General features: G+C 36.4%; 1 protein-coding gene across 1 annotated transcript in view; it reads left to right on the top strand.

Annotated features, from left to right (window-relative positions):
- The window catches only part of APPBP2 (amyloid beta precursor protein binding protein 2), a 66,827-nt gene extending 56,633 nt beyond the window's left edge, over positions 1 to 10,194 (top strand). The window contains exons 11-13 of the mRNA XM_004377841.3: positions 362 to 552; positions 1,429 to 1,594; positions 6,553 to 10,194. Of these exons, the coding sequence (XP_004377898.1) occupies positions 362 to 552; positions 1,429 to 1,594; positions 6,553 to 6,806 (611 nt within the window). The 3' untranslated portion in view covers positions 6,807 to 10,194. The remainder of the gene's footprint in view (positions 1 to 361; positions 553 to 1,428; positions 1,595 to 6,552) is intronic.
- Positions 10,195 to 12,692: the final 2,498 nt, after the last annotated feature.

Here is a 12,692-nt window from a genome sequence, read left to right as displayed (position 1 = left end):
ATGTGGCAGTCTGCTTCCATAAATATTTCCAGCCTTGAAAACCCTATAGGGCAGTCTGTTCTGTCCTACAGAGTTGCTGAGTCATAATCGACTTGACAGTAGTGGGTTTGGTTTTTTGGTTAATAAGCTGTACACCTTTTTTATAAATTTGAATTTATTATACTGTGCAAAATAGAATGACCCACCAAAAGTGTATTTTCTTGTTAAAGTGGAACACTTTCATCTTGACCAGTTTTAAACCATAATTGCATATAAGTGTATTCAGTAAACATTTATAGAATTTAATTTTAAGTTATGCTTGGAGTAGCTTTTGGTAGATATGATTTTACAGTGCACTAATGTTACTGCTTTCTTTATTCAGCACTTATTTTAGAAGAGATTGCCATTGACTGTCATAATAAGGAAACTGAACAGAGGCTGCTTCAAGAAGCTCATGATTTACACCTGTCTTCACTCCAACTAGCTAAAAAAGCTTTCGGGGAATTTAATGTACAGACTGCAAAACACTATGGAAACCTTGGAAGACTTTACCAGTCAATGAGAAAATTTAAGGTAGAAACAGCTATTACTACTTTTTTCTCTATTAATAAAGTATATATTCATTAAACTTACTCTTTATTCATTATTATTCCACAAGAGAATCGAATTGAGAAAACAGCAAGTATATAATACACATTCAAAGTATAAATAAAATTAGAGCTATGAAAAAATAAGACAAATATGTCAAACCATAAAGGCTATGACATTTGAAAACGGTTGAAGCTAAGCTTCAGACATAGCTGTTAGTTAAGTTAAATATGTACAGCACTCAGAATGCCTGACACAAGGTAGGTTTGCAAGAAAGGTTAGATATTGCTAGTATTACTAATTATAGAAATAAACATGTACTTACTTTAGTTCCCTTATAGAATTCTGAGTTATAAATTCTTAATGTTGTCCATTTTAGGGTTGCAGTAAAGAAAGGTTGAGAGTCACTGCCTGAGACAATTCGTTTTTACCTGAAAAATCAATCTACGTATTTCTCAGCCTGAGTTTAGTTTGTTGGAATAAAAACTGTCAAAAATTCTAAAAAATAAAACATACTCCTGTGTAAATTAACCTGTTATGGTACGGAGTTTCTTAGTAACAATTAGATTATGAAATATGTTATCCAAAAGAGATCATTTTCATTTTAGAATATTTTAATGTTAATTTCTTCTAACAGTTGTTACCGGGATAAATATTCTCTTGTCATCAGCTTACATGCACAGTTTCTAAAAGCCGGTAATGCTTCCCATGGGTAACTTTTGGAATAATGTAAATATATTCTCTGATCTGTGATATCTGTAAGATGTCTTTGACGTTTGTAAGAATCTTGTTCATTGGGTAAGAATTGTTGAGACGAGAACCGGTATAATGCAGTGATTAATCGGGCTTATTGTGTTTCAGGAAGCTGAAGAAATGCACATCAAAGCAATTCAGATTAAAGAGCAACTTCTTGGTCAAGAAGATTATGAAGTAGCCCTTTCAGTCGGACATCTGGCTTCTTTATATAATTATGACATGAATCAATATGAAAATGCTGAGAAACTTTATTTGCGATCTATAGCTATTGGTATGTTACCTTTAAATTTTCTTCAGTCGGTTGATAGAAATCAACATGTCGACTTACCTTACAATATGTTGTATAAGAGAAATGTTATTACTAAGACTTCTAAGAGTAGAAACTGCTGCTAAGAGTAGGAATCACCCAAAAATCATCTAGAGCATTTTGCTAAGGGTGGTTTATTGATTTTTGAAGCCAGTACTAAGAGGTGTGGCAGTAGAGTGTCAAGAATAGTCAAAAGTAGTTATTTTAAACTCTTTGTGCAATTACTATCTTTACTCTCTCCCCCCACCCCCGCCACACACACACATACTTTAACATCCTAGATCAAGTTTGCCTGTTTTTGAACATGAAATCATGCAATGTATATTTTTATGTGTCTGACTTCTTTTGGTGAACATTAATTGTGAAATAACATCTGTGTTGTTACATATTGCTGTCACTTGTTGATTTCCAGTGTTATATAATATTTGATCAATGTATCATTTATACATTCAGCAGTTAAGATAAGATGCTGTGAATGTTTTTGAGCATGGCTCTTTATGTAAATATACAAGCATTTCTGTTGGGCATATAATTAGGAATAACATTGCTGGGTCATCCTGGACCAGGTGGCTTCACTAGGAAATTCTACCAAACATTTAGAGAAGAATTCACACCATTACTGTTTAAACTCTTCCAAAAGATAGAGAAGGAAGGAATACTCCCTGATTCATTCTATGAAGCAAACAAAGCCCTGATACCCAAATCAGACAAGACACCATAAGAAAAGAAAACCACAGGCCAATATCTCTTATGAATATAGAAGCAAAAATCATCAAGAAAATACTAGCAAACAGAACCCAACAGCATATTAAGAGTCATACACCGTGACCAAGTGGGATTTATTCCAGGAATGCAGGGATGGTTCAACATTAGAAAATCAATCAACATAATACAGCACATCAATAAAGCATAGGAAAAGAACCACACGGTCATCTCTGTGGATGCAGAAAAAGCATTTGATAAAATCCAACACTGTTTCTTGATGAAAACCCTAAAGAAGATTGGAATAGAAGGGAAATTCCTCAGTATGATTGAGAGCATATATGAAAAGCCAGCAGCCAACATTACACTTAATGGAGAAAGACTAAGAGCTTTCCCCTTGAAATTGGGAACAAGACAGAGATGTCCACTCTCACCACTTTTATTCAATACTGTATTAGAAGTCCTAGCCAGAGGAATAAAACAAGAAAAAGAAAAGGTATCCAGATTGGAAAAGAAGAAGTAAAATTATCTCTATTTACAAATCATATAATCCTATACATAGAAAATCTCAGAATCCGCAAGAAAACTTCTAGTGCTAATAGAGGAATTTAGCAAAGTTGCAAGGTACAAGGTCAACAAACAATGAGAAATCTGAAAGGGAAATAATTACAGTAGCATCTAAGAGAATATCACACCTAGGAATAAATATAACCAGGGACATGAAGGACTTATACAATGAAATCTATAGGAACACTGGTGAAAGAGATTAAAGAAGACTTAAATAAGTGGAAAGATGTTCCATGTTCATGAATTGGAAGACTTATATAAGATGTCAGTACTACCCAAAGTGACCTATAGATTAAACGCAATCTCGATCAATATTCCAACAGCCTTCTTTACAGGAATAGAAAAACAATCTTCAACTTTATCTGGAAGGACAAGAGGTCCCGAATAGTTAGAACATTGTTGAAAGGGAAGAACAAAGTAGGAGGACTCAAACTTCCTGATTTTAAAACATGTTATACAGCTATAATAATCAAAACAGCGTGGTACTGGTGTACCAATAGACACATAGACCAATGGAATAGAATTGAGAGTCTAGAAATAAACCCACAAATCTATGGTCAGCTGATTTTTGACAAGGGTGGTAAGTCCATTCGATGGGGAAAGAAGAGTCTCTTCAATAAATGGTGTTAGTAAAATTAGATTTCACAATGCAGAAAGATGAAACAGGATCCATGCCTCATACAATATACAAAAAAAAATTCAAAATGGATTAAGAACCTAAATGTGCAAACTAAAACCATAAAATTCTTAGAACAGCAAACGGGAAAGGCTCTCCGGCCTAGCTTTCAACGATGGATTATCTAAGAACAAAAGCACAAACAGCAAAAGATAAGTAAATGGGACCTCATAAAAATCAAAAACTTTTGTTCATCAAAAGACTTTACCAAAAAAGTTAAAAGACAAGCTGCCAACTGGGAGAATATCTTTGGAAGCCATATATCCAACAAGAATCAAATAATCATAAAATGAACAAAGGACTTGAATAGACATTTCACCAGAGAGGACATTCAAATGGCTACCAAACACATGAAAAGATGCTCAGTGTCATTAGCCATCAGAGAGATGCATATATAAACCACAATGAGGTAACATTTGACTCCTGCTAGGATGGCTAAGATTAAAAACAAACAAACAAACGTTGGCAAGGATGTGGGGAAATTGGAACCGTTATCCATTGCTGGTGGAATGCAAAATGGTACAGCCATTGTGGAAAACAGTGTGGTGGCTCCTCAAAAAACTAAAAATAGAACTACCATATGATCCAGCAATTGCACTCCTAGGTGTATACCCAAAAGACTTGAAGGCAGAGATTCTCAGAGACTTGTACACGAGTGTTTATTGCAGCACTATTCACAGTAGCCAAAAGGTGAAAACAACCTAGATGCCCATCAAGAGATGGATGGATAAACAAAATGTGGTACATACATACAATGGAATACTACTCAGCCAGTAGGAGAAATGAAGTCTTGATGCATGCTACAGTATGGATGGAGCTTGAAGACATGCTGAGCAAAATAAGCCAGTCATAAAAGGACAAATATTATATTACCTTACTTACATGAAAAGGCAAATGTATAGAGACCAAAGTTTATTTGTGGCTATCGGGGCAGGAGGGAGGGGAAAGAAGGGGTTTAACAGTGATGGAAAAATGCATTGATTAAGGGTAGGGGTGCACAGACGATTATTGTAATTGCTGTCAGTAAGTTGTACACCTGTAAACAGTTGAATTGGCAGAAGTTGTATGATACATATATTTACAACAATGACAGGAAAAAAAAAAGAGTAGCTACTGAGGCTGCTTGTGTACAACCAAGCACCTCATGCAGTTCAGTTCCTTGGTTTGGAGGCTTAGGGTCATGGTTTCATGGAACATCCAAGTTAACTGACCTAATAATGTGTTTAGTGCTTCTTTTTTACCTTCTAGTTTGTTATGTAATGTCTGGGGTCTTAAAAGCTTGCAAGCAGCCATCCAAGGCACAACAGTTGGTCTCTATTCACCTGGAGCAACAGAGGAAGGAGAGTCAGGAATAGGAGGAGGATATGGAATGTGTAGCTAATTGCCTCCATGAACAACTGCCTCCTTTGCCATGAGACCAGAACAACTGGATGGTGCCTGGCTTCCATTACTGAACATTTTCATAGATTGCATAGAAGAATCCTTATCAAAAGGGGGAAAATGCAGAATAGAATTGCAAATTTTCATGGACTCCAGACTTTGTGGAGCCATCGAGGGTGGATGAACCTCTGAAACTATTGCCCTGCGATAATCTTTAAATGAAAACTATCCCCTGAAGTCATCTTAAAACCGGACAGTAGTTTAGCTTAACTGGTCAAAAAGATCTGCCTTGAGCATTTTGCCCTTTTAAGAACCACGTATATGAGATCAAATTGACAACAGCAACTCGAAAGATTATGTAGGAACCTTAGGGGGCAGGGAGTTTATGTTAATTAGGGAGGAACAACTCAGAAAAGGATAAGAATGGTTGCATAACTTGAAGAATATGATCAATGTCACTAAATTATACATGTTGAAACTGTTGTATTGTGTGTTTTACTGTGTATACTCTCTACAACAAAAAAAGAAAAAAATTGCTAGGTCATGTTGTTAGGTGAGTTGATTTTTGACTCATAGTGACCCCATGTGACAGAGTAGAACTGCTCTGTGAGACTTTCTAGGCTGTAATTTCTACAGAGTAGCCCGAGCACTTAACCCCTGCACCACCAGGGCTCCTTTTATTGGAAGATAACTAAAAGTAAAGCAGAATGGGAGCACCTCCAACAAAAAAAAAAAATACGTATGCACAAGGTTATTCATTGAAGCATTATTTTTAATTGCAAAATATTAGAAACATATGAGCATACATAGAAGACTGGCTTAATGTAATACTCAGTGGAGTATATTACACATCTGTAAACAAAGAGGAAGCTCTCTGAAGTGATATGGAATGATTTACTAGATATACTGTTAAGTTAAAATAAGCAAAGTACAAGTGAATATCTATAGTGTGCTATGTTTTGTGTAAGAAAGAAGAGAAAGTAGGAAAATATTCCTGTATCTGCTCATTTGTGCAAAAAGGATATACCAGAAACTGATGATACTGGTTACACATAGGGGTTAGGTGGGAACTGGGTACAAGAAATTAGGGGAAGTGAGGCTTTTCTGAGTATACTTTTTGTATAGAACCATATTAATATTTCACCTACTCAAAAAAAATAAAATGGGGAGGACTCATAAGTGAATGAATCTAATTGTATTTCAAATGAATAACATTACCACACTGAAGGGGGTAGGGAGAAATAACCCAATTAACTTTTGAACACAACGTTTGGACAAATATAACTGTAAAACAAAACATTGAACTCTAGTTGGTTTATTTTTCACAGTGGTAAGAGTTAAGTCCCTTCAAACCCTGAAATTTTTTTAAATCCTATTCTTGTGAGGCCAACTGTTTTAGACAAGAGAATTCTTTTAAAAGTCACAAAATAACTCATGGGTGGGAACTGGGGAGAGGAACCCTGATTTAAGAAATCGTATCTACTCCTTTCAAGGGAACAAAACCAAGCCACCCTACTTAAAGAATTGAACTTGTGTTCATCTTACAGAAACCATTTGTTATTTCTTTATCTGAGCTTTCTTTTGTTGTCATTTTCAGGGAAGAAACTTTTTGGTGAAGGCTACAGTGGACTAGAGTATGATTACCGAGGTCTCATTAAACTTTACAACTCCATTGGAAATTATGAGAAAGTGTTTGAATATCACAACGTTCTGTCTAACTGGAACCGGTTGCGAGATCGGCAGTATTCGGTGACCGATGCTCTTGAAGATGTCAACACCAGCCCCCAGTCCACTGAAGAAGTGGTGCAATCCTTCCTGATTTCTCAGAATGTTGAGGGACCGAGCTGCTGAGGGAGGACTTCAGTTAACCAATTTACCTTTTCTCAGATTCCAGGGAATTCATACTGTGAAATCAAAACCATGTTGTTTTTTGGGGCTGGAATTTGCATAGAAACACTGGTCCAGTCCATTGAAGACCCTATTTGGGTGATCCCTATCTTGCAGAGTGTCCGTAGGAATAAGCATATATTCAGTTATATTCAGCATGTACCGCATGTATAAGTAGTCTGGCCCATATTTTCAACCTAGTAGAACAAAAACAGAAAAAAAAATTTTTTTCTTTTTTAAAATAACTCATTTTGCAGAAAGCCTGAAAGGAAAAAGAACCCCTAAATAAAACTATTTAAGAGTTTAAAAGAGTTGCATTCTTCTTATGTAAGGATGATTTTAACAACTTTTTAACATATAATTCTTCCATGTGGAGGTATTCAATACTGTATTGTAAAGAAATTTTATGGGGAAAATCTTTATATGCAGTATAGAAAAGTTAATACAAATACTAATAAAAGAGGGACATCCTGACTGAAGTTTGGCTACCTTGCCCAGAGAAGTGGACAGAACCACTTCAGAGGTACAAGGTATCATACAAGGGAAGGATGTCAGATTCATCTGAACTGGACCAGTGTTGATCAGTAAGTAAGATCTGATAGGCCAGCAGTTTTAACTTTTTTTTTTTTTGGTACAGCAATGCAAGATGCTCTGATAGTATTTACTAACAGGACCAGAAGGATCTGAAAAGGACCAGCCTAATGGAGAAGGTGGTTATTTGGACCAGAGGCTTTAGATTATTATTTTAGCCCCTGTGTATGCTTTTTACAGTAGAGTGATTTCATTTAGATGTATAAGGAGAAATCATAATGCAAAAATTATATTCCGGTAATAGATACCAAACTAGGGAAATTTGGCAATTTTAATGGCATATCTTTAGTCAAGATACACAGATGGCAGTGCCCTGTACAAGTCTATAAATATCTGCTGCTGTCACCCCTGTCATTTTAAACGTTAACTTAGTAATCAATGCAGTTAACAAGTATATTGGCTAAGAGTCATAAAATAACTCATGTCCATGGGTGGGGATTTTAGGTTACTATATGGTTTCTGGGGATTAATGGAAAAATGAATGCCCAAAAAATACAGTAAGTCTCTTAGAAATCCTTCGTTTTTATGGTAAATAATAGTACAACTCCGTCATTTTAGTTGAAATCAAGGAGTCAAATGAACAATTCCCTAATGATATATCTATTCCACTGTCTTTATGTTTATTGGGTTTTGATTTTATTCTTTTTTTTTAAGCCAGTCAGATTATTTAATGTTGAGGTAATATTCAAATTTGAGAAGTTGTGATACATAGCAGTTTAAGAAACAAAAAGGTTTTTTGCTGTTACCTCAATTCTTATTATAGTGGCTCATTTGATGCCTCTATAGTTAAGATTCTGAGTTTTCCCCCCTATTTTCAGGGGTTCATGACTTGGCTGTTAGAGATGTTGCTCCTGGCTAAAGCTTGGAGTAGTTGGGTGAGTGGGTGTGTGTTGAATTTTGGTTTTCGTTTAACTTGCACGTTGGGTGGGAGGAGAAAAAAATCTAAACTGAGTGCAGAAAAATGAATTGGAGATTTTGAAATAAAATTTGATTGTAAGCATTTTTTGAACTACCCTAATATAACCTTGTTTAAAACTGTTATTTGCAGTCTTGTTAGTTTTGAGCCTATGCTTTCAAGTCCCCAGGAAGGGATTGATTGGGAGATGTGCCTAAGGAGATGAAGCAAGCCTAGACCCTAAGATATAGCTATGTGAAATAGAAACCTGGATTTATTCTTTAAATTGAGTTATTTTCTTTTTTAACTTCGGAAAGAGTAAATTGGCTCACCTGCAGTTTGTGAAGCTTGCCCCTCTCCCGGTTGTTGCCATCTAATGCCAAGAGGCACCTCTGTATTAATTACCAAATAGTCTGAGTGACCAAGGACTAACATTTTTAAGTTACTCAGCTCTATCCTCATGGGCCTATATATTTAATACCTCCAAAGATATTTTCAGGATAGGCTTTGTATACTTTTGTTGGTTATTTAGAGTCCTGTGGTATGTCTGTGGTATAGGAATGTCATGGTAAATTGTTTTTCAATAAATATTTCGAAACTTCTGTTTCCATATGAAGTTTATTGTTGTTGTTTTTTAATTTTTTTTTTTGTTTGCACATTTAGCACTTCCTAGGATAAAATCAAGCAAATGACTTATGTATGGCCTCATCCTTCCTAATTCAATCTGAACTCAATTTAGCTCACACTCAGTGATAAAACAAGATATTTTGAAGCCTAGGATCACAAGGTGGCAATGTCAAATGACAGCCAGTTTTTGTTTTTTTGTTTTGGTATCATCATTGTTGACAGTTTCCCCTCATCAGCACTGCTTTAATATAGTTTTCTGTAAATTCATACACCTTGATTTAATGCAGACACTCTAGTTTGAGAAGAGAGATCGCCAGTTTCTGTTAGTGATATGATTTTAATATGCTGTTATTTCTGGTTCTAATGAAGAGTAATATCCTAATAATTTTAAGTGTGGGACTTACCTTTTTGGTGGGGATGCTTGGGATAAGTTAGATGTTATGGGGATTAAAAAAACTCAATAAAATGTACCTCACAATAACCAATAGCTTGCACAGACGGTAGAGTTATATGTAAGGAAGTCCAGGCCAACTTGAAGATTTTTCTGGAGGTTCAGCAAAAGTAATATTAAACCTGGAAAGTTTGGTCTCATTCTTCCCTGGCTTTCATTTCTTTTCTCCTATCCCGTTATTTTCCTCAAGTTTGGTGCTACTCAGGCCACGTGCATTGTGGAGCTGTTACCACTTGCATAGCCACACAGTGGTCAGTCTCGCCTGCGATCAGTTTAATGGAACCATTTGGATTTGTTAGACCATAATCTTTATGGGACCCCAAAGCTGTGCCGAAAGCATTAGGAGTCTTATTACCATCAAATCTCTGTCTCTGCTTGGTTAAAAATGAACTCACTATAGCTTTGTAGTAATCTCTGCCCTGGTATGCTTTCATTTGTGAAAATGAAGGATTTGTCAAAGACCTGTTTGGAAGAGTTCATAATTTTGTAAAAATTAAGTACAGAGGCTGCAGTCTTAAGGGTGCCATTTGGCTGCTCCTTGTAGTGCAAACAGAATGTTGGACAGTAAACACATGCCTAAAACATTGAAGCTTTTGGCCAAAACTATAAAGAATGATTTGCTGAGAAGCAAGTATCGTAACCTGCCACTCAGCTTTTATGTTTCTCCCAGGATTTGTAGCCTTGCTGCTTCCAAGCTGTTCTTTTTCTGGATGGCAAAGTTACTACTGGAAAGGTACTCACTTATAAGTACAAATTTTTTTTAGAATTTTATTTTTGCTTAAAAAAATTAACACAGATTTCACCTCTTGGCTTTGGAGGACCTCAGTTCTTTCCAGGATTTTTTTTTTTAATTAATCTGACATCTGGATTAATCTCCAATTTAAACACTAGTAGTGCATTTGTCCCCAAATCTCAGGAATGTTTTAGGCAGAAAACTTGTTTTACCCTGTTGGTGAAGTGAAGGAGTTTGCTTTAGGATTTATTAAATAATACTATTCTTTAATTGCAATCCTAGGTATCTATAGCATGAGTGGCCTTAGTGAGTTCGTTAAAGTGCACATTTTTTTCAAAAGTAAAATTCAAGATTAAAAAAATATAGATATCTAGAAAATTTGGTTTGTGGTACACAAGTGTTGGATCACTAAATAACTTGCAGGTACCATTTGTGTAACATTCATCTCTATATTTCTTTTATGGGAAGATATGTTGCCATGGTAACAAAGTTTTTAATTTAGTTTTATGATGTGAATGAATGCTACATTTTATTAAATATTACCAGGTCAGTACTATTTTTATACTTTATTAAGTAATGGGATTTTAATTTAATAGGCTCAAAATAAAAAGCTAAGTCTTAATGGAACAATTAAAAACAAATTAGTAACAATTCTTTACATGAAAATCTCCAGTAATAGTGCCACAGTAATTTCTATAGAAATACAAGGTCATTAGTAGACTTTTGAAAAGAGCTCTTTATTGTGTCAGAATGACCTTTCGTATCATTTTTCTCACTGACTTGTAGTGCCCACCATTATTTGTAACCATTAAAACATATTAAGTATGTTTGTAACCAGCATTGTGATATATTCTGTACTTGTATTGCTAAAAATGAATTATTGATCTAATAAATATAGTGTTCCTGCATTTATAGTGTACCTGGTTTCAATTTAGTTGTGATTACTTTCGGTTGGGGCTAGGGGTCATTTAAACTTTGCATGCTGTTTATTAGAGAACAGTGTGAGAGAAACTGTTGGAACCAGGTCAAAAGTCCTGTTCAAGAAAAGGTAAAAAATGTGTGGCAGATGGGGTACATGGTAACAGCATTGGGGGATGGTGCTCATAGAAGTACTTTGGTAAAAAGAAAGCACTACATTAAGGACAATTTTTAATCTTGACCCCATTTTTTCCTAGCCATCTAACTCTGAAAGGCCAAAGATAAGAGTTATACTGGGACAACTGGACTAAACCAAAGCTAAGAAGTTTCCTGAACACAGTCAAACACTTGAAGGGACAGAGTAGCAGGGGTAGGGGTCTGGGGACCATGCTTTCAGGGGACGTTCAGGTCAACTGGCATAAAAAAGCTTATTAAAGTGTTCTGCATCCCGCTTTGGTGAGTGGTGTCTGGGGTCTTAAAAGCTTGCAAGTGACCATTTAAGATGCATCAATTGGTCCCAACGACCTGAAGTAAAGGAGAATAAAGAACACCAAAGACACAAGGAAAGTATTAGCCCAAGAGACAGAAAGGGCCACAGTAAATCAGAGACTTCATCACCCTGAGACTAGAAGAACTAGATGGTGCCCAGCTACCAACAATGACCACCCTGACAGGGAACACAACAGAGAGTCCCTGATGGAGCAGGAGAAAGGTGGGGTGCAGAACTCAAGTTCTAGTAAGAAGACCAGACTTCATGGTCTGAGACAGGAGGAACCCCAGGAAGCATGGCCCCTTGGATTCTCTATCAGCCCAGAACTAAAACAATTTCTGAGGCCAACTCTTCAGACGGGGATGGGACTGGACTGGGGGACATAAAGTGATACTAGTGAGGAGTGTGCCTCTTAGCTCAAGTAGGTACAAGAGACTAAACGGGCAGCTCCTGTCCAGAGATGAGATGGGAAGGCAGGGTCAGGAGCTGGTTGAATGGACATGGGGAATCAGGTGGAAAGGAGGAGTGTGCTGTCATAGTATGAGGAGAGCAATTAGGGTCACATAACTATAAATTTTTGTATGGGAAAAAATATTAAAAGCAAATCTACACACAAAAAGGTTCTGCTGGGACTAGTGGAGAAAACTAAATTTGGCTTACAGTTCAAGCTCTGTCTCTGAACTGTAGGAATTTGAGATTAAAAAAACCCATTGCCGTCGAGTCAATTCTGACTCATAGTGACCCTGTAGGACAAAGTAGAACTGCCTTACCTATGAGGTTTCCAAGGAGTGTGTGGTGGATTTGAACTGCCGACTTCTTGGTTAGCAGCTGTAGCTCTTAACAACTATACCACCAGGGTTTACAGTTTGAGATAAGTCATTATAAATAAGCTTCTTTGTGTTTCATTTCCTTGGATGAATGATGGAGTCAAATTAATCTTTAAAAAATCCACCATGTTGGCTGTAGTGAGTGCCACAAACAACCCATCCCAGTAACTCTTCAGCTAGACCTACCCTGCCGTACCATATCTGAGTGACTGACTCTGCCAACTGGAGAAGGAGGCGAAAAGTATTGTGCCCACAGACAAGCAAACAACAAAGAACACACAGTCCGCCTGCTCAGACATAGTCAAATTTAAAAAAAAA

The sequence above is a fragment of the Trichechus manatus genome, unplaced genomic scaffold (assembly GCF_000243295.1).
Source record: "Trichechus manatus latirostris isolate Lorelei unplaced genomic scaffold, TriManLat1.0 scaffold00054, whole genome shotgun sequence".
In the NCBI taxonomy this organism is placed as follows: Eukaryota; Metazoa; Chordata; class Mammalia; order Sirenia; family Trichechidae; genus Trichechus; species Trichechus manatus.
The sequence above is the reverse complement of the archived record's forward strand: the minus strand, read 5'-3'. Positions and strand labels throughout refer to the sequence as shown.